A 23,282-nucleotide genomic window follows, 5' to 3' on the forward strand; every position below is an offset into this window, starting at 1 on the left:
TTTTGGAAGAAGATGGTGGAGTTTTAATCAGATAATGTTTTTATCAGAAAATAAACATTAACATGTAGGTCCGTTTGTTAAGGCATGATAAATGGATAAATTGAATGTAGTGTGAAGTGCTTCTCTGGACTTTCACTATGTAAGTACAGGCTTTTTTTTTCAGCCAATCAATAATGAAGACATTCTTGGTGAAATGTTTAATGGAGGTCATCTGATCCGTTGTCTGTGTCCCAGCAGAGCTAAATTTCCGAAGAGATGACTTCACTTTAACAAGATATGAAAATAACACTGTCTCTGAGGATCTAAACAACCCACATCTAATAATGGGAATATTAAATCAGAGCAGCGTCGGTGCTCAGAACATGCTAACCGCAATAGGTTATTAACAATTGCCACATGCTAGAGCTATTAAATAAATCCATGTAAAAGACTGGAGTTCCAACGAAAACCGCAAGAAAACCACAAGTCTCTGATGAGGTGGCGGTCCTTAAAACCTGGTTTTCTACCAATATTTGCCTGACAATGCCTGCATCAACTGTGGAGCCTGGAGGCCACCATGGAGATAAGACCTAAACTTAAAGTTGTGGCTAGCAGCTCTGTTTAAGTCAAACTCGTTAAACCTCAAAAAAAAAAAAAAATTAGAAAAATTTAAAACAAAACCTTAATCCATCCTGTAATCCTCATTCTTTTCACTCTACAAGCATGGCTGACTTTCTGCTGGCATTAAGGTTCAACAGAACATCGTTCTCAAAAGAATGTCAGTGTAGATCGTTTTCATGATCTCTGGAAGCACAAGGCATCATCACATCCCTGATTTTTTATTTTTTTTAAGTGAAAATCACTAACTGCACATTAATGACATCAGCATGGGTTGCTCAGTTCACCAGATGTTCACCAACAGGATCAAATGCCAGCCAACCCCCTCTATGCTGTCACAACTTGTGGGCAAGAAGCAGCTGCACAGAATTCCTACTTAGACCCTCCACAGAAACGTATATTCTACAGTAAACCACAGCTGTGCACTGGCAAAGCCACCTGATACTCTGTGGTTGAGTCCAGACGCAGGAAAATAAAAGGGTTGTCTCAAAGGATCCTGTGATCTTAACAGTACAGGTTCCATTTATATGGGGTAAAAAATGTGCCCATGTATTTTTTTTTTTTAAATAATTAATTTCTCTTCCTTTTTTTCAGATAAAATAGTGGATTGAAAACATATTTATCTTCCCTTTCACTTTTTCACATTAACCAATTCAACAACTACAAACGTTGATTTATTTTATTAGAATTTGTGTTAACAGAGTAAGAGAGTAGTGCCTGTTCGTGAAGAGGAAGGAAAATAATGCATGGTTTCACAACGTTTTGTTTTTTTTTTGTTTGTTTTTTTTATTAAAATCTGAAATGTGTGGCATGCTTTTGCACTAGCGCCATTACCGACTTCCCTCAAAGCAAATCTATTGCAACAACTTGTCTTCAGAATTCGCTTGATTAAAAAATTAAGCCCACATTTGCACAAGTCGAGCTCAGCAAAGCTACAGAACGTCACAGAACAACAGGAAGACCAAGAAGCATCACTGACAGATCAAGGATAAAATCATGGAAAAGTTTAAAGGAAGTTTGGGTTTTAAAGCGACATCTTTTTTTTTTTAAAAACAGAATGAATAAAAAAGGAAGGTTTTGTACAACTGCAAAACCTACAAGGTCAGATGACATGCTGTTGATGAACAGTGTCCTTCGCAGTTAGCCAGACGTTTGAACTGTCATTGTGGCTCGGGATGGCACACAGGTGGAGTTGGCGTGCCAGTAAAGAAGAGCTCTGATTGGCTGAGAGGGGCCTCAGAGCCCAGCAGCCCACTGGATCAGGCAGAAGGAGCCGTCTGGAACCCCCCCCAGTCTGCGTCCCTCGACCTCGAGCAGCTGTCTCTGATTTCTCCTCTCATTAACTCTACTTCATTGTGTGGCTTTTGGAGCGAAACCAAAGTCAGTACCCAGGGGCTGTAAAAAGGCTCCAAATAGTGAGGAAAAAGCCACATGAGATCAGAAAATGAAAACTGTTTTGAATTATTAAGGCATCAGATTTGTGTCTGCTCGTCTAAGCGATGCTGAACCCCACTGGAGGAGGGCGGGGGGTTCATTTATTATTTCTCGTTTACCACGTTGACAACGTTAGCTCTTTGCTTTGCATAGGAGGTCTGACGTGATTTGCAATGTGTCAGGCAGTCAGTTTTTCATCGAATACAGTGTGAGGCAGGAGGGAAAGAAAACAGTGAACGGAGTCTTTAACACGTGTCTGTTCGTGTTGTCGGGAAAATACAATCTGCACTAGTTTGTCTGAGCGGGAGGGCGATGAAAAGAGTGATCAAGTGGCTGTGTCTTTATTTGAATGTCTGCCTGCTAATGTATGTTTATGTGAGGTTGCTGGTGACAAAACGAAATCTTGAGCTCATTAGAAAGTGACAAAGCATAAATGAAAGGGACCAACAGAGAAAGGACCTGGAGGGGTGCAATGTTTCAAGTTAGCATGAGGGGAGATTAATATGTGGACAAATATTAAACACAGATCCCAACCATTAACAAGCCATCTTCATCTCAACTGAAGCCTTGTTTGGCAAAGTAGAGTGAAATGGAAAGTATTCTTATATACACATATATATATATATATATATATATATATATATATATATATATATATATATATATATATATATATATATATATATATATATATATATATATACATATATATATATATGTATATAAGATACTTTCACTGATATTGCAGAGAATTGCGCAAGCCAATTCAGGTTCTGTCATCCTTATTAGCATCACCATGTCTGTTGGCCAAACTTTGCAGAAATATATTAATCCTTAGAGTATATTTTAATGTATTCATTCTGTAGCTTTTCAGCACCGCCATCGTTACATCGAGTTACACCAATCCTTTTCCCCCCACACAGCTGTTGAATCGCTCTGGCTTCGTCTCGCGATGCTCCTTTTCTGTGTGGCATGTCTGCATGGCAGTTGTCACAAGGAAGGGGACTGAATCAAACTTATGATTTCCACTGTTTCAATCATTCTTAGGTCAGACTGTGACGGTTAAATGGACTAGAATCAGGAGTAGCAGCTTATTGATCCGACTGTTTCACTAGCATGTTATGCTAGTGAAAGAACATCCTGGTAGCCTATGTAGGCGAGTAATTGATTTCTAGCAGCTAAAACGTCTCAGTAAAGATACTTCTCAACGTTATTAAAAATGGTGGGGGGGAAAAAAATACATTTTTCAACTTGTTCCCACACTAGGACACATGTTGTTTACCCTAGTTTTTACGGTGACTTTTTAAACAAACACTTTATTGCTTGTGGTTGTTTTTGTACTGCACTATGATACAAAATTATCCCTAACTACAGCCTCGTCCGCTTAAGATTTAACATGTTTTGCATTTGAAAGCCTAAATGAGCTCTACGTAATTTACTTGCACAGACGTTTATCGCACTTGCTGCTCTTAAAAATGTTTAACAGCCCCCCACATTAAACCCTGACCTTAAACTTCGGCTTTAAGTCAAACGAAACCTGCCATTTGAAAGCCTTTTCAGAAATCAGAAAACACACCAAGGCGGAGCGAAATTCCTTTTAGAGCTCGCCAGACCCACATCCGTGATTTGATTCTATGTTTTTACCATTACCTCCATCGTTCTTAGACACACAAAGCCACACAGGTCAGACGTAAAAACACGGAAAGCTCATTTCCGTGTTTTCGGGCCGAGCCAAAAGCGGACTCTAAATCATTTCGAGCCAGCCCAAAAATGTGTCTGTCTGGTGATAAAAATAATGAGCAGCATGCTCACATGTTTTAAACAGGAATAACCTGACCTTTCACAAACATGTCGATTTTTATTCGCACATGTGTGAGACAAAAGCAGAACATGCGAGATGTGAGAAGACAAAGTGGTATTTATTGTTTGGAGCATTTCCAAAAAAATAAGAAGAGAGACAGATGAAAGAAAAACACTCCTTAAATGCCTTAAAATAAATAATCACACACTGTGAACGGTCTCATACTGTGTCACATTGCAACCACAAACTTAGATTGAATGTTACATGATTGGCCAACACTGAGGAAAGCTTAGCTGAGAATTGGAAAAGTGAAGGATTTGTGCTTTTCAGCAGTTTTTTAGTGGGAGTAGGACCTTTTTGAGTAGCCGATGCAGATGGGCACGCTTTTTTTTTTTGGTTAGTTTTGTTTTTTTTAGGGACAAATTTAAATGTTTTTGAACTGTGAAATGTCAGGGGCACCACAAAGCATTTGCCCATACCAGCGTTTAATTTAATAGTAGATGACCCCAAAAATATTCAGTGATTCTGTTTTTTCAAAAGCACATCAGGGCTCAGGCATTGAGGAAACTTGAAAAGAACAAGTTATCTGTATTCTGCTTTTGTCAGAATTTTCTAGGGAAATAAAAAAAAAAAAAAAGAAACAATTAACCAGACAATTTCAGGGAATGGTTTGTTTTTCTTTGAACTGGCCAAACGTCTGGGGCAATAACTATGTTTCACATCTTTATTGACGTTCAACTGTAATGCCACAAAACAATACGAGGACACTTAAAGCCACAGCATTAATGTTTTGCTTCTTTTTTCTTCTTTAAAAAAAGTTTTGGTGGCCAATATGTATTTTTGACTTAATGATGTCTAGACTCATTAAATTTGTAACAAAGCTCATCCATGTGTTGGAATGGATAAGCCTGACTAAGATGGAGTTGTTTTCATGAGTGGGCAAAATATTTAGCTCCAAAAAACATGCAGCAGCATTTGCAGCAAAATGTGTAGAAAGCACCAACTCAATATTTGTAAAATATTTTAAAAACCACAAATCATTTTCCTATGGAAAGGGATTAGGGCTGCTAAAAAAAAAGGAATTCTGACTTAAAAGTCAAAATGCCACTAAACTGACAGCTTCTTCTTAAACACTGTATTTTAAATTCATTAAGTCAGAATTATTTCCTCTTCCACATTTTCCTTCTACTTTCCAATTGTAACTTTTTTTTTTGGTCTACTACAAAATTTAAATGAATGCATTCATGTTTATGATTGTATAGTAAAGTGAATAAAATATATATTAGAAGCATCGACCCTTTTTCAAGGGAGCGATGCTGTTTACAAGAAGAAAGTCAACTCAAGTAGAAAAAAACTTTGATTGATGGCAAAAAGCCAATCAATCAGCTTCTTCTAAAACATTGGATCGATAAGAACAAATCAATTGTCCTCATTTGTTCTGTCAGCCTTTAGTAATTTTTTTTTTTTTTTTTTTTTTCAGGAGAAAGGCAGATGGTCAGGTCGGAAAGCAATTTCTATGTCTCTGAGAATGTTTATCAAAAAAACCATCCCAATTCCACATGTCCGTTCCAATTTTCTGAGCTCCTTTCTCTCCCAGTTTAAACCATGAATCTGATCTGACAGAGTTCTTCCAGCTCGGTCTGTGTGAGAGAAAGATAGAAACATCAAGCTAGACAAAGGACTATATGTTTCCCGCGGCTGAAATTAATTAGCAAAGAAGGAGTGTCAAGACTTTGTGATGTGACTTTTTGAAGACTGTTTATGACCCATTGTTACAATAAGGAACGACAAAGAGAGAAGCATATGGGGGGGTGAAAAGAAAAATCCCTTTCTTGTCTGGCTCATTTGCATGAAACGGAAAGCTGCCAGATTCCTCTGGTGCCGCAACGCAACGAATCAAGCTGCTTGTGACGAACAATTATTTTATTATTATTATTACTGCTCAGGTTTCTCTGTGCTCAGCTTCAAAGAAGCTTTCAACTTGGAATTACTGCAGCTGAAAAACAAGTGGGAAGAAGACGATAAACACATTTCGAAGCCTCATTATGAGGCCCCGGGTACTGAAGTGACCGCGTTTGGATGGTATGCGCTGTGATGCTGGTCATATTTGCGGTCAATGTCAGTCGCGAGTCTGTCCCCCGCTGGGCTGCGAACCTCTGGAGGAATCTTGTCCTGTATGTATGACAAGGAGAAAACAAGGAAGTTTTACTGTGGTCCAAAAAAAGTGAGAATATATATTATATTTATATATGGAAACAATTGAGAGACCACTTCACTGAACCCCTTTGAGAACCTCCTGGTTATTCCACCAAATATTGATTTCTGAACTCTTCCTGAGTTAAAAACATCAGTATTGTTGTTTCTAAATGAATATGAACTTGTTTTCTTTGCATTATTTGAGGTCTGAAAGCGCTGCATCTTTTTCATTATTTTGACCATTTCTCATTTTCTGCTAATAAATACTAAATTTTTCCTTGGAATTTTGGAGAAATGTCAGTAGTTCATAGAATAATAATAATAATTATATATATATATATAAACTTTATCTCTTAGGGTTACATTTGTATTATTAATATTTAACACCTTGGATGGAGTAGCTTGTCAACTAATAAGCGATTTCACCTTGGGGATCAATAAAGCATATTCCCTTCTATTCTATAACAGAATGGTGATGGAGGGGGAAGAGGAGGCAGTCTGTTGGTGCATTTTCAGGGTCGGACATGGTCCCCCTTATCCCCCCATTTGGGGCGCCACTGGGCGTCATTCGCTCAAGGACCGCCACTGCCTATGTACTGTATAAATAGAGCGTAAGCTGCTCTGCTGAGCCAACACGCTGAGAGCGCACATTGACAGGACGATTAATATTTTAGGCTTGCTACAAAATGAATAATAGAAGCGTTTGCATGTTTTTTCATGTATATATTTTCTACGACAGAACGAGGTTAGTTTCTCTATGAGCAAAATGAAAGACCAGTAAAATAAAAAAATAAAAGAAAACAGAGTTGGAGCGTTCCTTTTCCTTCCATCTTCTCGAACTCCCCCGCGATGAACCATCCAGCTCTGCCCAGGATCCCTTGATGGTGCGTTAACTTTGACCTTTTCTTCCACCGGGCGGTGGAAGCAGAACGCTGGCTAAATTCTCCCGGATTTGCCTGGACCTGGACGCGCGTTGCGTAACCCGCGGAGAAATGTTCTTTAACTGGGGTAAGCGCGATGCAGCGACCAGTTTTTGCGGGATTGCATGCGCGTTGTAACCTCAGAAAGAACAAGGATGACGGTGGTTTACGTGCTGGGCAGAGGAGGGCAGAGCATGCTGGTGGCGCTCGGATGGCTTCTCTTAATCGGGACGCGCAGCGGAGCAGGTGAGGAGCGCCCGTGTGTTTGTTGCGCCGATGCTGTTCATCAGTTCCTTCTTTCCCAGGAGAGAAACAAAAAGCCATCACGCTGCAGTCATACAGCTTGCTGATAAATCGGACCTCTTTCCATTCAATGGAACCTGAGAAACCCTTGATGCTGTCACTGAGTGAGCAGCAGCAGTGATGTCATGGTCATTCAGATTAATAATTCATGGAGAACACGAAGAGGTTGACTTTGGGTTTTTTGTCCATGATGTCAGCAGAGGAAACGTTCACGGGATTTTATGTAGAAGTTATATATAAATGTGAAGTATAAGGGCAGTTATGTTCACCCTGATTCAATACTGCAACTCTACAACCAATACTGCACGTCTTTTTCTTGTCTTGCCAATGATTCTCAGATGGTTTTCCCGCATGGAATTTGATTGAGCCGCTGCAACTCATGATGCTGTGATCTTAAACATTCACTTATGACTGCATGTTTTGGGTTGGTGTCCTGCCGGACGTTGAACCTCTGGGCCAGTCATATGCATCATGTTGCAGGTTTGGCTCTACATTCAGCTCAGTCCAGAAGTTTAGCCATTAACCTGTGGAGTGTCCTTGTCATTGCTGAGGAAAAGTCTTCCTCTGCTGAAACAATAGTCTTGCCTGGCCGCGGTCTTTCTGCATGAGGTTTGCATGTTCCCTTCCTGTGCATGCTTGGGTTCTCTCCAGGTACCAAAAGCATAAGTTAGGTTAATTGGTTTCTCCAAATTGTCCTTAGGTGTGAGTGTGTATGGTTTGTCTCTGTTACACTGTCTTGGGTCTACCCTGCCTCTTGCCCAATGACCTCTACTCCTGGGTACCAGAACCCCTCTACCCTGTAGGATAAAATGAATAATTGGATGGATGCTGCCAGCACCTAATTTCACTGAGGGAATGTTAGTCTACTGACACGCTAAGCATTTTGTGTGAATTCTATCAGCACCTTCTTCCACATGTACGCTGTGTCGATAGCAAGTCAGAGGTCAATATGACTTACCTTCAGCAATGGCTGTCATCTTGTACCTCTTTACTTTGTTTTCTTCAGTTGCGCTGGGTTCTATTTACAGGGATTAGTGCAAAGGGGGCAGAAAACAAATGTTCAAAACACATAGATACTTTTTGCAAAAGCATGTGGACAGTCGTGCATCACTTTCTTCCAGTTTATGTGGTTTCTGTCGTTTTCCCGTTGCTTTTTGTTGGTCTGCCACATAAAATCCCTATTAAGTACTCTGAGGTTTGTGGTTATAACATGACGCAAGTGGAAAACCGCAACTGGCTCAAATACTTTTGCAAGGCATTGTATTGCCCAGTTTGTCTTTTCACCAACTCGTTCACACTCTGTTTGTTGCAGCTTCTAGATGTGTAAACCAAGCCTGCAGTCCACCCATCGGGAATCTGGCGAGCGGCCGGGCGCTTCTAACCTGGACAAACTGCTGTGCCAACCATTTCCAAAGTTTGTGCCCCCATCCTCCAGAGAACCCCCGCTCATGCCAAGAAGACACTCATCCTCCTTCTCTGATGACCGACGACCCGTTTTTGCATCCGGACACCTGGTGGGCATCGAGAGGAGGCGACATGGAGCAGGACGAGATCCGGTTGGATCTGGAGACAAAGTTCTGTCTGTCTCATGTAGTTTTGGTCTTCAGATCTCCCAGACCTGCTGCCATGGTCATTGAGCGCTCCGCTGATTTTGGAAAGACCTGGGAGGCTCTCAGGGTGTTTTCTCACAACTGCAGGGTGGAATTTAACTTGGACGATGACCTCAGAGGGCCGGGCTCGCTGTGCACGTCCCGGTATTCTAGTCCTCTCCCTTGTAGAGGTGGGGAGGTAAAGAAGTTTGCACAAAGATGTAAAGCATTTTCATAACACCCAACCAGTGCTATTTACCTCTCTCCTCCCCTCTCTACTAGGTAATCGTACGTACTCTGGATCCAAGAAGTGGAAAAACCTTTGACCCCTACAGTCCAGAGGCCCTTGTCCGCCTTACCATCACAAATCTCCGCATCAGACTACTGAAAGCTCAGACTTGTCCTGCATCTGTGAACTCCTCTGCAACATGGACAAACCCCACAGCCACGTCAGAAAGCCCACCCTCAGCACCATTTGCCATTTCCACATTGCTGGCCAGAGGGACATGCCTGTGCCATGGGCATGCCGAATATTGCTTACCACATAAAATCGGTGAAGACAAAAGACAAGATAGTGACATGGTAAGTGGTGAGTCTTGCATTTGTGTCAGACGAGAAGCTAAGACATAAAAAAGTGTCTGATGGTTGTTGTAATGTCTGTTCCTTTTGATGGATGTTAAATCTAACAGGAAAAGGTGATTCTTATGAATTAACTGACTTATGAAGATAAACTCATATATGGCTTTCTTATATGGCATGTTCTCTTTCTTCCTCATTTTAAAGAGTGGGCCTTTGTTACATTTAAACTCATGGGAGACAGTAAAAATAATTTTTAAAAAAGATTTTCAAGTTTAGTCAATGTGAAGAATAGCTTCTGCAATAACGGTACATTTACCTTTAAGGCTTTTCACAAAATTACCGGAGGAGCTGATAAATGCAAAGACAGATTATTTTTGATATTTTGTGCATTTTTGTTCTTTTTCTTGTGCTTGCTTTGTAGTGTACAGTTGGGTGTTTCCAAAAGTACCTGTTGATAAATGGCTCATCATTAACACTTTCAACTCTTGAACCTTAAACTTCTTTAAGATCTAGTGTGTGTAACAATTAACTAATGTTGGATAAAGAGACTGAGCAGCATCTCATCTAGGTATTTGGAAAGTGTCTCTGCGTCCATCACACTGATGGGGATCACTGTGAGAGGTGTGCCCCGCTGTATAACAATCGGCCCTGGAGGCCTGCCAATGGCAGCAGTGGTGAGCCGAACCCATGTCAGAGTAAGTGATCAATATTGGACTGTGTTATCAGACCATTTTAGTCTCAGAGTCCTGTGTTTCTGTCACTTCTCCGAGTTTTTGTTTATGACCAGTCAATTTCCCTCCTTGCCTCTCTACCACCTATGATGACCCCCCCACCCCTCTGTTTTTGAAGAGTGTGAGTGCCATGGCCATGCAGAGAGCTGTCACTTCTCTCTCCGGGCGTGGATCTCCACGGATGGAGTCAGCGGAGGTGTCTGTAACGACTGTCAGCATAACACTGAGGGCCGCAGGTGTCAGCGCTGCCGTCACGGTTACTATCGCCACCGGCCCATGCCCCTTAAGTCTCCCTACGCCTGCACACGTAAGAGTCTATTGATCACGAGTTAATAAGAATTTAGGGTTATAACATTATGACCTTGTAATCATGGTTTTACTGATTTACTGACAGTCCCCTCATTCATGGATGGATGGACGATCGGCTGGATAGATGGTTGGTTTGTTGGATCGACAGATTAATTTACAGATGGATGATTTGTTGGATGGATCCATCTGCCTCCATCATTGTGTCCTTGGCTAAGACACTTCACCCGCCTTGCCTGCCGGTGGGGCTGAGAGGGCCTGGTGGCGCCGGTGCATGGCAGCTTCACTTCTGTCAGTCTGCCCCAGGGCAGCTGTGGCTACTATCCAGTAGCTTGCCACCATCACAGTGTGAGTGTGGCAAGCTGACTGACTGTAGTGTGAAGTGCTTTGGGATCCTTTGGACTCAATAAAGCGCTGTACAAGTACAAAGTATTTACCATTTTATCATGGATGGTTTGTTGGATGAGTAGATGGCTGAATGGATGGATGTATTTAGAGATGGATGGTTTGTTGGATTGATGGATGTATTTACAGATGGATATATTGCTTGTTAGATTCACAGTTGGATGGATGGCTGGTTGGTTGGATGGATGAGTAATAGGATGAAAGGTTAGTTGGATGTAAGGTTTGCTGGATGAGTGTATACAGTTGAATGGATAGATGGATGGTTTGGATGACTAGTTGGATGAATACGTGGCTTGTTAGTGTCACAGCTGGATGGATTGTTGGATGCTCTCAATCTTAAATTAAAGTCAATCACAGCTTTCATGTTCACTCTGTTTCTGTTGGCAATGGGTCAAAATGAATGTGTATGAGATTGAAAGATTCTCCCTGCTAACTTATTGAAAATCAATCGATTGAACTAGTATAAAACAGTAAATAGTAAGTGTGCTAATCCTTTCTGTCTCTGTCCATGTTCTAGGCTGCTGGTGTGATCCCCGGGGGTCCTTGCCTACCCCACCTGGACAAGTGGCACCCTGGTGCGACCCTAGGAATGGCCAGTGCCGGTGTAAGCCTGGCGTAGGGGGCATGAGCTGCAGCCACTGCCAGCCCGGCTACTGGGGCTTCGGAGAGGATGGCTGCAAGCCCTGTGTCTGTCCAAACAGCTGCGATCCAACTACTGGACTCTGTTTGAACAGGTAGACTTCTAAAGGCATTTAAAAAAATGAAATTGCAATTTGAAAGAAATCTGACTGTAGATTGATCCAACAATGAATAAAAACATAAAGCACTTTGACTTGACACTTAGTAGAACCACCTTTTCCTGCGTCTATGTCTGCAAGTCTTAAAGGGTAAATCTCGACCAACGTTTGAATAGAGCGCATCAGTAAAAAGAAACAAAGCAAGTCTTGGGAGAAATTCTCAATTGGATTAAAGTCTGGGCTTTGACTGGGACTCTAAGACATGGGCAGAGCTTGTGGTTCAAAGTTTAAACCATTCGACTGTAACTGGCTGTCCAGCTAAAAGTTTACCCTTCCCTCTAAAATCTTTCAAGTTCCCCCTCTCAATAAGTCTTTTGAGGGCAAGTTTTTATGCTGATTGGTTCAGTGGGCAAAAAATGTATTTCCACTTTTACAGCTACCCAAATAATCACATACTAAACGTGCCTATTGGTGGAAAAATCCCAGATGTGGACGACATGTTCATAGCTGAGGAAGAATGGTCGAAGGAGCTTGCAGTGTCTGCTCTACACCATACAGGTGATGTTTATTTGCACTGTCGAGAATAGTTTTGAAACAATAAAAGCAGAGCATAACGTACTGTCCTTACACAGGGAAGTGCAGGTGTAAGGAGAAAAGTCTGAGAAGCGTCTCTGACCTGTGCAAGACCAAACATGACTACGGTGAGAAAAGAACTGCTTATGATTGAAATGGCTTCAAAGTACCCTTTTGACCTTCTTCCTTCGCCGTTCATGACAGTGATGAAGGCGAGCGTGCTGTCGGCGCACGACAAGGGCAGCCACGCAGAGGTACGGGTCAAAGTCCGTAAGGTGATTCGATCGGGTCGGGTGGCGCTGCACTTGGGGACCGCCAGCGTGTTCCCTCTGCCCTGGACCCATCGGGGCTGCACCTGCCCCGTCCTCAACCCAGGTAAGCACGTCGCAAAAACTGTGATGGATCAAGCTTCAGTAAAGCCAATAAGTAATCTGTGTTTTTTAAAACGCAGCCCTAAGAGATTTTACTTTTACACCGTTTCCCCCTTTAGGTGTGAAATACTTGCTTGCTGGCCCAGAGGAGCCGGGAACGGGTCGTTTGTTGGTCACCATGCAGAGCATAGCGGTTCCGTGGACGCCTCGACTAGCTTTGCTTTTATCAGAGGCGCTGAGGAAAGGATGTCTACAATACAAACAGGCAGAGCAAAATTTAGAGGACATAACTTGACGTGAAAGCGGACTACTCAGCAAAAGAAACTTTAAAAGTCTGAAAGTGACTGAAAAAACCCCCAAGACTCAAACTCAAAGTTCACAAATTGCCTTGGAAGAGTTTTCCTATGAATGATTCATATTGTGTCATGTTACAACCACAAACCTTAATGGATTTTATTGGATGTGTATATATATTTGACCAAACTAATGTATTATTGTTTAATTGAAGGAAAATGGTGTTCATCTTTCTTTCGCAGAACGTCATAAGAGCATCATGCATTCAGCACCGCAGCGTCGAACACTTTGCAGTCCTTCCTTACAGTTACTTTGCTTTTCGGCGTTTCTTTACCAGCTTCGCACATCTAGTTTGGAAAGGGAAAGAATCATCTAGACAGAATTTATGTAAACTTGAAAAGTTTATTTTTCTTTGTTCATGAATTTGTTTATGGGCTCCTGGTGTAAATGTTAGGTCTTCAGATCTCATTCAATCCACACCTTTCATTTATTTGTCTGCTTTCTCTTGTCGGCCAATAAAAACATATTTATTCCATAAAACGTAAGGATATTGTTCCTCGTCTTCAACAGAACAGCAGATCAGAGAAAAAAAGATAACTAGATGACCAGTTTAAGACAGAATCTTTTTTTGCTACAAACACAGAGACATCCTGAAAACTTGATGGTGACTTCAGCAACCACTTTACGACTTTTTTGGTTTGTTTTGACAGCAAGAACATCAATGACAACATTAATTTGTTGTGTGGAGATTTCTACTGGACAAAGAGCACAGTGAGAAACAGAACACGTTTCTTTCATTTTTCCCTCTGTTTTGGTCTCAAGTGATAAAAAGGGAATTGATATTACACATCAATAATATCTTGAGGAAAAAAAATCAAGCTATTATAGCTTAAACTAATGTCAGTTTGGATTTTAACTAATTTTCTTTAGCTTACATTAACAGACTGACACTGAAAAAGGCTCTTCTGTTATTCACAAGAAGCAGCGATATAAGCTGCTGTTGCATATCATGTAATACAAGTCCAACAGCTCAAGTCCCTGCTAACAACATGAGAGTAACCTTTCATCATTTAGAGGTTAGAAGACAAATCACTTTTATAGAAAATATATACAGTCCTCTGCTGTTGTTCCACGAAAAACCTTTAAAGACATTTTGCTCAAGAAGAGTCACTCTGCAATGGTTTGACTGGCTCTAGCTAGCCGTCCGCAGCCGACACGCTGTCTGGTGAAGCTACTGAAGAAGAGTCATTCTCAGACAATAAGGCAGAGCCGTCGGCAGCAGGAGAACCACCCGATTCAGCTGGGGGAGGGTTTTCTTTGTCTTCCTCCTGCGGATAGAGGTCGGGGTACCTCTGCATGCACTCCTGCATGCTGCGGAACTGCTCGAGGCACTCGGAGCCTTTCACCTCCTCCTGGCTGTAGTGGAAGCATGAAAAGGCCTCCTTGAACTGAGAGCCGCAGGGCCCGCTGGCCATGCCGCCCAGGCAGGGGCAGTTCCAGTTTATTTCTCCATTGGGCAGAATCAGGCCTTCACAAACAAGACGTTGACACGGGTCAGTTTGGCTTGACTTAAAGTAATACAAGCATCATTCCTTAGCAACACCCTTTAACTGATTTAAAAAAAAAACAAAACATTTGCTTCCAAAAAATATTAAAACAGTTGACAAATATTTGAGCCTACATAGAGTACATACTTGACTTATCCAAGGAAAGTTTTACTTGTAAAATAAGTAATTTTTATTATTATTATTATTTACTTGTTCACAGTCATGCTGACAAGCTTTCGAAATGTGTATTTGTTATGCAAGTTTCTTTCAAATTATTAGAAAAAAATTGCAAAATTTTAACATGGGTGGTTACAAACATGATTACCTCTTAGAAATTAAAACTCTAAATGCAGTTTGGACGTCAGAACCCATCTGCTTTAATCAGAGAGACATGCTTAAATGCCAGAAGAATGCAAGTACGATAATACTTTTTCCTGCAGAATACTCACCCTGCTCCTCATAAGGGTCATCAGGGTCATCTGCTATGAGCTCGGCATTGCTGGGAGTCTCGTGGTCTTCTTTGGTCACGAAGATGATCCGGTCCTTACCTTAAGTAAGAATGAAAAGTCAGCCACAATGACGGTGAATGTGGTTTGCTTGCCAGGTTTTCCGTATTACAGGGACAAAAGCTGAAGTACAACTGTCGCTGCTGTTTCACTGAAAAATGGACAGACAGCGCCCTCTGGTGTCCACACTGATTCAAAGGATTGCCGCGACTTGTTAAACAGCACTACAGATAATTTATCCTCTTTGTCTGTTATGGCGGTACTCAAGGTGTAATTTACTTAAGCTCTACAGTTAATTTCCAGTCCAATTTTACAACTAGAGAAGGTTTCCTTCCTATGCCGGCTATCTACAGCTCGAGGCTGTGGGAAGTTCTCGCAGTTTCTAGACGTTAGCTTAGCATGCAGCATGTTTGCCCCTTACCTTACCCCGAAATGGACCGAAACATGACACTAAAGAACATTTAAATCACCTTCCTGCTTGCAGTACGACATGTCTGCTGGTACTCTTGTCCGTGGACCTTCGTCCCTCTCGATAAAAGACGACCGAGGCGAGAGGCACCGAGAAACAACCGAGATTTCATTTGACAGAATAGCAGGTGTCACCCGGAGTTCTGTGACCGGCGGGGTTGACTCCGCCCCCGCGCCGCCTGCCTGCACGGTGACCTGTCCGTGTTCGCGCACAAAAATGACGTCACACAAGTAGATTTTGTCATTTAACATTTCGGGATAAAATTTCAGAATTTTCAGTTTAATATTGTTTTATTATTATTATTTTTATTATTATTCTTAACTGAACTTTCAACCTTTTGCCACGTTGCAACCGTAAGATCTCAGTTTTTGACTGAGATCTTACGTGATAGCCCAACAAGTGTGTGTGTGTAATTTGGATTCAAACTGAACGTTTTGGGCTTCATGCAAAATTATCCTTGGGGAGAAAATCTAACATTGCGCAAAACACTGAACACATCATTCCCATGGTGAAACACGGAGGCAGTAGCATCTGTGCCAGAAGAGTGTAACAGGTTACATTTGTTTTTTTTTTATATAAATAAAATAAATACTTTGACTAGTTTTACTTTTGAGTAATATTTTAAAGTTACACTACCCTCAGTTGAGTAAAATTTCTGGCAGCCCTATCTGCCTTGTGTTACTTTCCTGAATGACAAACAAGCAGGTTTTACACAAGTTTCAAGGTTTTGATGCTATTTTTGATCTTCTATGCCTGGTTTACCATTTGGAGGTCATATTACTTTGTCTTCATGATACGGTTTGTTCATAAACCTCAATGGCCTTCAAACTACAACTTTGGTTAAACAGCATAATGAGAAGCAGTTTTGATGACTTCCTGAAGGTGGCATGTCATAAACAACAGGAGCTTCTTAAAGAGACAGAAGCCCAATTTCAAAGTTTTAAAATGCAAAGTCAAATGTCATGTTTGTTATATATATACCATTTGTATAACAATTGTAGGTAAGTTACTAGATGATATAAAATATCACTATGTGCCTAGAAAATAAAGCATACGATCTTTTTTTATTTTTCGTCATAATAAAATACATAATACTGCCCATATGAGAAGTTCAACAGGTACTAACACTCCATTTTCCATTCAAAGATCAACATCATAAAAAAATGAAACCACAAACTGTGTTGGAAAACATTGTCTTTTTTTAATAACACAATTATGTCTTACATAAAGTAAAAACAAAAATGAACCCCTTTCTCAGCCCTATCAAACCCACCCTCATCCCGACCATCCCGGCAGTTTTCAGCAGCGATTCAGTCTGGGGATAAAAGAGCATGGCAACGCAGGCGAACATGTTCCGCTGAGGGCCCAGGGACATTGGACAAACGCTGTGCCCAGCGCAAGACGGCTGTGGATATAAACAGTCTGTGATTTAAAACAAAAAAAGAAAGAAAAAAAAAAAAAAATGAACATGACAAATAGTTTGTCTGAGACAAACGGAGACAAATACGAGGAGTGCCGGCATATTCTCTATGCTTTCCGCATCCTACTCTGGGCTCCTGGACACCTCAGACATGGTTGACAGAGGATGTACAGCATGGCTTTCTATCAACTCCCCCCAAAATGTCCAAACATAATATTTTCTGGATGAGATCAGGGATCAAAACGATGTTGCCGTCTTAGTGTTCCTTAAACGCCTACAGTAATAAACAAAAATGCCTGAGGTAAGTCGAAGACAGCCACTCACAAACCGTGTGCTTTAAAGCGTCAACGGGCTGCTGGAGCAACCAGGCGATTCAGGCAGCCTGTAGAAACCTCTACAGAAATAAAAAAAAAAAAAAAAACTAAAGAGATGGATGACAACCAATACTATGCTCGGCTCTCAATGTAACCAAAACACTTTTCTCAAGCAAGAGCAGTACGGTCGAAAACAAAAATGGTGGAGTTAAAAAAAAAAAAAATTACTTATCCCTGCTGCGAAATACACCAACAGAAGAAGTTGCAAGAACAAAACAAAACAAAAAAAACAGGTGGATTCTTTGTATGTGTCAGGAGACTGGCAAATTTGATATTAGAAGAGCAGCGCTCCCATACTGCCAACTTCACTCTGCTCTTTCACAAAGATCTCAAAGTACTGGTAGATGATGGTGACGGCCAGGAGGATTCCTGTCCCCGAGCCGATGGCTCCCAGGAAGTCCGCCATGACGGACAGCCCTCCTATACAGAGCCCTCCGAACGCAGCGGCTGTGGGGATATACCTGCAGAGAAGCAGCAGAATTAGACACAAAAATAAAGAACAACATCACCTCCCAGTTTCCAATAAGGCTCCTCTTACAGCTGGCTAATAAATAGTTTTAAGATATGTTATCCACTCATCTATAAACACTTTGTAAATCAGTAATTAAGGATGAGGAGACCATATGCTAAAAAATTATGTTTACAAGGAAGTCTGAAATGTTTAGAATAACATCTCTAGATAAAATATATAGGTGAACAGACTTAGTTCACTCTTTGGCAAGAAACCTTTAGACTTTGTCTCCTTCTCACTCTTATTTAATGCATAATAAACAGTTATTAATGAGTAATAAAGTGTTTAGAGATAAATTACTAACATATAAACCAGTAAGGGGAACCTTCTTGTGAAGTGGTACTCCGGTATCTAATACATTCTGTACCTGTTTAGTTCATGCACCATGGAGGTCTCTCTGTGTCCCCTCATCACCATCTGCTGCTCCTTCAGCTGCTTTGCCACCTGATGAGAACAACATGACATCCGTAAACGTTTCCAGCGTCAAACCCGGCCGCAAATCCAGCCGCGCGACACGGCGCTTACGTCTTTGGCTGAAGATCCCGACACCTCGATCCAGGTCTTTGAGAAGAAGGCACAGGAACCCAGCATGAAGACGATGTAGATGACGGCGTGAACCGGGTCGTCCAGGACAGAACCAAACGACTCGGGAGGAGAAAGGTAGTAGCAGAGGCCGCCCACTGGGTAGGCCCGGGCTGGTCCTCCGCTTGAAGTGTCCTGGAAACATTTTTTTGGTTTGGTCAGGAATCGTGCAGGAAGCGGTTTTAAACTCGACGCAATCGTTCGTTTGTTTAGACGGGTGAAATCTGGAGCAGGGTGTTTCACAGAACTCAGTGAAGACGGCCGAGGGCGACTCATAACTTCTGCCAAACAGACGGTACAGTACACAGATTAAAGAGTCCTGCCATGGCAAAATTTAAGATCAGAGATTCATGTTTAAAAATAAATTGAAGTCAATTTTGGATACATGAGCTCGAGACTTTTTAAGGACGTGCGGACACCCTGTGTTAAAGGGGAGTTTTTCCTTTCCACTGTCGCAACATGCAAGCTCAGTATGAGGGATCGCTGTAAAGTCAATGACGGAAAGCAAGCAATTTTCTACAGGTCAATCAATGCAATCTGGCTGCTTTCCTTAGATAAAAACTTTTTAAACTACTTTGAGTAATTAACTGAGCTTACTGTACCATTTGATAACTAGGATCAATTGAAATATATGATTGAGATTTTTTTCTCCTTGGTGAAGTGCATCGAGACAACACTCATTGTGAATTGGCACTTTATAAATTGAATTGGTCCTTGTCAACACGTTCGACAAACCAATGAATCTTGCACAAAACAGCTGGAATAAGACAGATTAGACATGTGGCGTCCATTTAATGCAACTGGTTGCACAGAGATTTCATTAAAGGGCGTAAGGAGGTATAAAATGCAAACTTTAAATAAAAGATCAGGCCAGCGACCCCTAATAACCTTTTCCTTCCCATTCACACTGATGTGATACTTTGTGTAGGCCTACATTAAAATGATTAAAAACATAAAAAGTTTGTTGTTGTAACGTGGCAAAAAGTGGAAACGTTTCAGGAGTACAGCACCATTGTAATACTTACAGACCAGGTTCCTAAGAGATTGACCAGGAAGTTGCCGCTGAAACGCGTCGACAGCATCTGGGAGATCACGTACAGATTGGACACTAAGGCAGACTGCAGGATGATGGGGATGTTGGAGGTGTAGAAAAGCTTGATGGGGTAGGTGTTGTATTGCCCACGGTAACGAGCCGACTTGATGGGCAGGTCCACTCTGAAGCCCTGACGACGTCACAGAAACGGGACCGTGTGATCCAAGCTCGTTTTGTACAACAGAAGGTAATGCGGCAATAAAAGCCTCACCTGGAAATATATAACCACGGCGAACACGAAGACGGTGGCGATGAGGTTCATGAGGTTAGGCAGGTTTTGTCTGTAGAAAGCTTCTCTGAGGGCGCGCACTTTGTCTGTGCGTGTGGCCAGCAGGTGGAAGAGAGCGATAATGGCTCCCTCAAACTCAGTACCTGGATAAAACGCATTGTTTAGTGACAGTAACAAACTGAGATACACATACATGGCAGGTGACCATAAGCACGATCTGTCCGTGACAGATGCAAAGTGACTGAATCGAATGATCTCTAAGCTTAGAGATCTGCTGCCTCCAAGCTTAAAAATACAAAAAAAGAGGATGTTTTCAATGCTAATACCTCTGCCAGTGTTGACAGTTGTGGGGCTGAAGGCCTTCCAGACGATGGTTTCACAGATATTGGTTGCAATGAAGAGAGAAATACCAGATCCCAGACCGTAGCCCTTCTGGAGAAGCTCATCCAGGAGCAACACTATCAGACCGGCAACAAAGAGCTGGAGAGGGGAAAAAATATATAAAAATCACAACTTCTGAGCAAAAACATGAAGATTAAAAAGGATCCATTTCCACTTTTCCATCTAAAACTTTAACAACTTTCTATTCTCATTAGTAATAACCTGAATGATGATCAGCAGGCAGATGCCAGCACCCATCTCTGAAGGATCTCCGTACATGCCCGTCATGACATAAACAATGGCCTGTCCAATGGTGATGATCATTCCAAACACTGCACACAAAAAAAGAAGAAAAACAACGTTAATAGAGGACAGACTAAAATTTTTTAAATTTTTTTATTACAAAAAGTATCAAATGGAGACATCCTCAAACGCAGACGTACATTTCTGAGCTCCATTGAAGAGAGCTCTGTCTTTGGGGGTGTCGCCAACTTCAATGATCTTGGCGCCAGCCAGCAGCTGCATGATGAGGCCTGAGGTGACGATCGGTGAGATGCCGAGCTCCATGAGTGTACCTGCAGGCCAAAGAGGAGAAGAGCTCAGCTACAGCGCTAAAGAGACTGCACACGTCTGACTACTGAAATGTACAAACTTCGTCCATCTAACTGGAGACAAATTTGCACTTACCCACGACAGGCGCAAAGAAAATAGCTAGCTAGCAAGGGTATGTTAGCAGTTACTTGGCAGATTTTTACTTTCTGCCCAGCACTTCACCATTCAGCGTGAACCAAGCAGAAGGTCGTGTAATCGGTCACCAGAATGTCTCTGTGGGGTTTTAGTAATGAGGGCTTCTCGCGGGTCTTCTAGTTTTTACTGAGAGTGGCGGACGTGCGACATACACACCTCTGTTGGAGGCCAGGATTACTCTCATCCAGTAGAAAGGATCTGCTGAATCTGACGACATGATGCCAAACAGAGGGATCTGAAAGAAATGCATAAAAACATCGATGTTAGCCACTGTGCAGAAAAAGAAACGCTGTCAGAACAAAGCATCGGACCTGGATACAAACCTGGCAGCACACCAGAAAGATGAATAACGTGATGGCGGTCCATAGTACCTTTTCCCTGAACTGAATCTGCAATAAAAAAAAACAAAAAAACATAAATAAGTAAATTGTTGAGATTCTGACAAAACCTACAAATGTATATTAAAAAAAAGAGGGGGGCAAGAGCTTACCTTTCTTTCTGGTTTCTGAATCTCTGGCAGGACTGCGCAGAAAGGCTTGATAACTTCCAAAAATTTAACTGCATGAAGAAAAAAGGGGAGGTGGGGGCAAAGAGAGAGGATAACTGTGAGACCCGACAACCTTCTTTTGCAACGTCAGCCACATTTTAACTTGACCTACACCTCTCTGACCAGGTGAGCGCCGATGCAACGTCATCACTAACCAGCTGCCAGCGAAGCAAAACAACACCAGAGGTCAACTGGTTAACATGATCAAGGCTAAATATGTGAACCTGAGAAAGCCTCGGAGCTACTGGTGTTCACTGCGCAGTCCCTTTCAGGTGTTTCAGTCTCTGTCAGCTCTGTCCATCACTGATGCTGAATATAACAGTAGCTAGAGACTTAATGACTACAACCCAGAAGATACAGTTAATTACAAAGGACAGGTGTCAGACAGCAGCGTTTAATAACAAACGGAAGACAAATTAGGTGCAGATTCAATTGAATTAATATTAGCTAAATGCTAACTGCTGTGTTTCGCCGCAAACCAGCCGACAGAAGCGTTCAAAAGCCACAGCCGACGTTCAGCTGACTTTGTAAATCTTGTGTAATCTGTAAACTAACTCCGCCAATGTTCAGTAAGCCACGGCTTTAAACCTGTGGTCTTTAAAAGGAGGTTGAACTTTCCACATAGCCTGACGAAGGTTAGCTAGTTAGCTTCCCTGCGAGAGCTCGCTGTTCCCTCCGCTTCCAAGTTTAAAAACGCAAGCCGCTAATTCAGATATCTTCATGAAGATACGCAGAAGAACAAAAGGGGAAAGCACTTACTCCCCATGGTGTCGTTGGGCCGACTCCTGCTGTGTAGCTGTTAACAGTTTTGAGTGCACAGAGGAGTCAGTGTGGCTCCATCAGCCGCTGCGAGAGGAAAGAGAGAGTCGGAGAGACACGTCACCAGACGAGCCGCAGGCACACGTCACTTCTCGGACAAACAAACATCGCATGAAATTATCCGCCACAGGCGGCGTGCACAGCAGTCCGCAGGCACAGTTAAGCAAGCCTTCCAGAATAACTATTTCCATGTGAAAAATTAGTGATTTTTTTTAAAACGCTTATGTTTCAAACAAGCTTCTGTTAGCCACAAAGACCTCCTGTCCGCTAGAGGGCGCCCCATTCCTAGAGTAACCAGTGGCTGTGATTTGGAGACTTCAACCAACCTACCCCGCCTCTCTGATTAAAGCTGCAAACCGTTTCTTTTGGGGGTTTTTTCTGTCTTTGTTCAAGTAGGGGCAAGGTAACTGCACTCAGGAGAATTTTTAAAACCTAAAATTAGGATTTATAAGACATTTAAGGCCCGCAATCCCTCGCTTTTGTTCATTTTTTTAAAAAAATTAAAAATCATGGAGTTCACGTTCAAAAGTTTTACAGATATTCACTGCTTTCAATTACAACAGGGACACACCAGAATACAATAGAATAGAAATATTATGGACAGAAAATATTTTGAGACTATTTTTTTCTCCACAATATATCCATTCCAACACCACATGTGTAGAAGCAGCAAGTTAAAGATAAGTGGAAGCATTCAAATTCACACAAAGGAAAACATGTAAAAATAAGTATAAGCGCCTGCACAGTAAATTACAACATAAGACAGTAATGCTGTACATGTATTGACAAATAGCACAATCAGATTAAAAGAAATGTGCAACTTGTAAAACAAAAAAAAGATAAATAAAAACAGATATATCTGCACTAGGCTTTTTAAACAATAACTTGAATATACTAACAGGTTACGTTATGTCATTATTTATTCAGAAACAAACACGGCAGACAGCAGAAACATTATATTACAGAAATAAATCGTTTCTCCTATTCTGCCCCCTTAATCTTGGAAGAGTAGCTATTTCCAAATCATCCAGCAGATGGAGCAGGAGTCATCCCCAACATTCTTGTCCAAATGTGTATTTTTCTCTATTTTCTATTTTGCTTCTTTGATTTTACACCAACGACAAAGTTTGACGATGCGGTCACAAGAAATTAGGAAATTATCTTTTAAGTTATGGCTTTGTTGACATAACTTTCAAACTATGAAAGTTTGTGCGTTTGTTA

At 41.7% G+C, this 23,282-nt stretch overlaps 3 protein-coding genes across 3 annotated transcripts; 1 reads left to right on the forward strand and 2 right to left on the reverse strand.

Moving 5' to 3' along the window:
• Positions 1-6,368: 6,368 nt before the first annotated feature.
• LOC116710005 (netrin-4) lies at positions 6,369-13,068 on the forward strand. The gene is made up of 10 exons (XM_032548773.1): positions 6,369-7,194; positions 8,564-9,039; positions 9,123-9,422; positions 9,988-10,114; positions 10,269-10,457; positions 11,379-11,595; positions 12,035-12,156; positions 12,231-12,299; positions 12,376-12,546; positions 12,662-13,068. Exons 1-10 carry the CDS (start codon positions 7,074-7,076, stop codon positions 12,835-12,837), a joined length of 1,968 nt encoding a protein of 655 aa, XP_032404664.1. The 5' UTR covers positions 6,369-7,073; the 3' UTR covers positions 12,838-13,068.
• Positions 13,069-13,221: 153 nt separating this feature from the next.
• chchd4a (coiled-coil-helix-coiled-coil-helix domain containing 4a) lies at positions 13,222-15,540 on the reverse strand. Its single transcript, XM_032548813.1, has 3 exons — positions 15,360-15,540; positions 14,833-14,931; positions 13,222-14,364 (listed from the first exon to the last, which is right to left on the reverse strand). Exons 1-3 carry the CDS (start codon positions 15,379-15,381, stop codon positions 14,033-14,035), a joined length of 453 nt encoding a protein of 150 aa, XP_032404704.1. The 5' UTR covers positions 15,382-15,540; the 3' UTR covers positions 13,222-14,032.
• A 995-nt stretch (positions 15,541-16,535) lies between these two features.
• On the reverse strand, positions 16,536-22,130 carry LOC116710014 (protein transport protein Sec61 subunit alpha-like 1). Its single transcript, XM_032548792.1, has 12 exons — positions 22,002-22,130; positions 21,186-21,253; positions 21,019-21,084; positions 20,852-20,930; positions 20,392-20,523; positions 20,171-20,280; positions 19,894-20,047; positions 19,550-19,710; positions 19,271-19,468; positions 18,189-18,380; positions 18,031-18,107; positions 16,536-17,613 (listed from the first exon to the last, which is right to left on the reverse strand). The coding sequence occupies exons 1-12, from the start codon at positions 22,006-22,008 to the stop codon at positions 17,427-17,429; spliced, it is 1,431 nt and encodes a 476-aa protein (XP_032404683.1). The 5' UTR covers positions 22,009-22,130; the 3' UTR covers positions 16,536-17,426.
• Positions 22,131-23,282: the final 1,152 nt, after the last annotated feature.

This window comes from Xiphophorus hellerii, chromosome 20 (genome assembly GCF_003331165.1).
Source record: "Xiphophorus hellerii strain 12219 chromosome 20, Xiphophorus_hellerii-4.1, whole genome shotgun sequence".
NCBI lineage: Eukaryota > Metazoa > Chordata > Actinopteri > Cyprinodontiformes > Poeciliidae > Xiphophorus > Xiphophorus hellerii.

Bases quoted from the DNA above. Each gene is read 5' to 3' on its own strand.
- LOC116710005 (XM_032548773.1), top strand. From the start codon at position 7,074: ATGCGCGTTGTAACCTCAGAAAGAACAAGGATGACGGTGGTTTACGTG. The intron at 12,157-12,230 runs GTGATGTTTATT...GTCCTTACACAG, and splicing joins GTCTGCTCTACACCATACAG to GGAAGTGCAGGTGTAAGGAG. The intron at 12,300-12,375 runs GTGAGAAAAGAA...CGTTCATGACAG, and splicing joins CAAGACCAAACATGACTACG to TGATGAAGGCGAGCGTGCTG.
- chchd4a (XM_032548813.1), bottom strand. From the start codon at position 15,381: ATGTCGTACTGCAAGCAGGAAG. The intron at 14,932-15,359 runs GTGATTTAAATG...TTCTTACTTAAG, and splicing joins GTCGTACTGCAAGCAGGAAG to GTAAGGACCGGATCATCTTC. The intron at 14,365-14,832 runs GTGAGTATTCTG...TTGTTTGTGAAG, and splicing joins TGACCCTTATGAGGAGCAGG to GCCTGATTCTGCCCAATGGA.
- LOC116710014 (XM_032548792.1), bottom strand. The intron at 20,524-20,851 runs GTGTGTATGTCG...TTTGGCCTGCAG, and splicing joins AATCCTGGCCTCCAACAGAG to GTACACTCATGGAGCTCGGC. The intron at 17,614-18,030 runs GTACAGAATGTA...GCTTCTCTGCAG, and splicing joins ATGGTGCATGAACTAAACAG to GTATATCCCCACAGCCGCTG.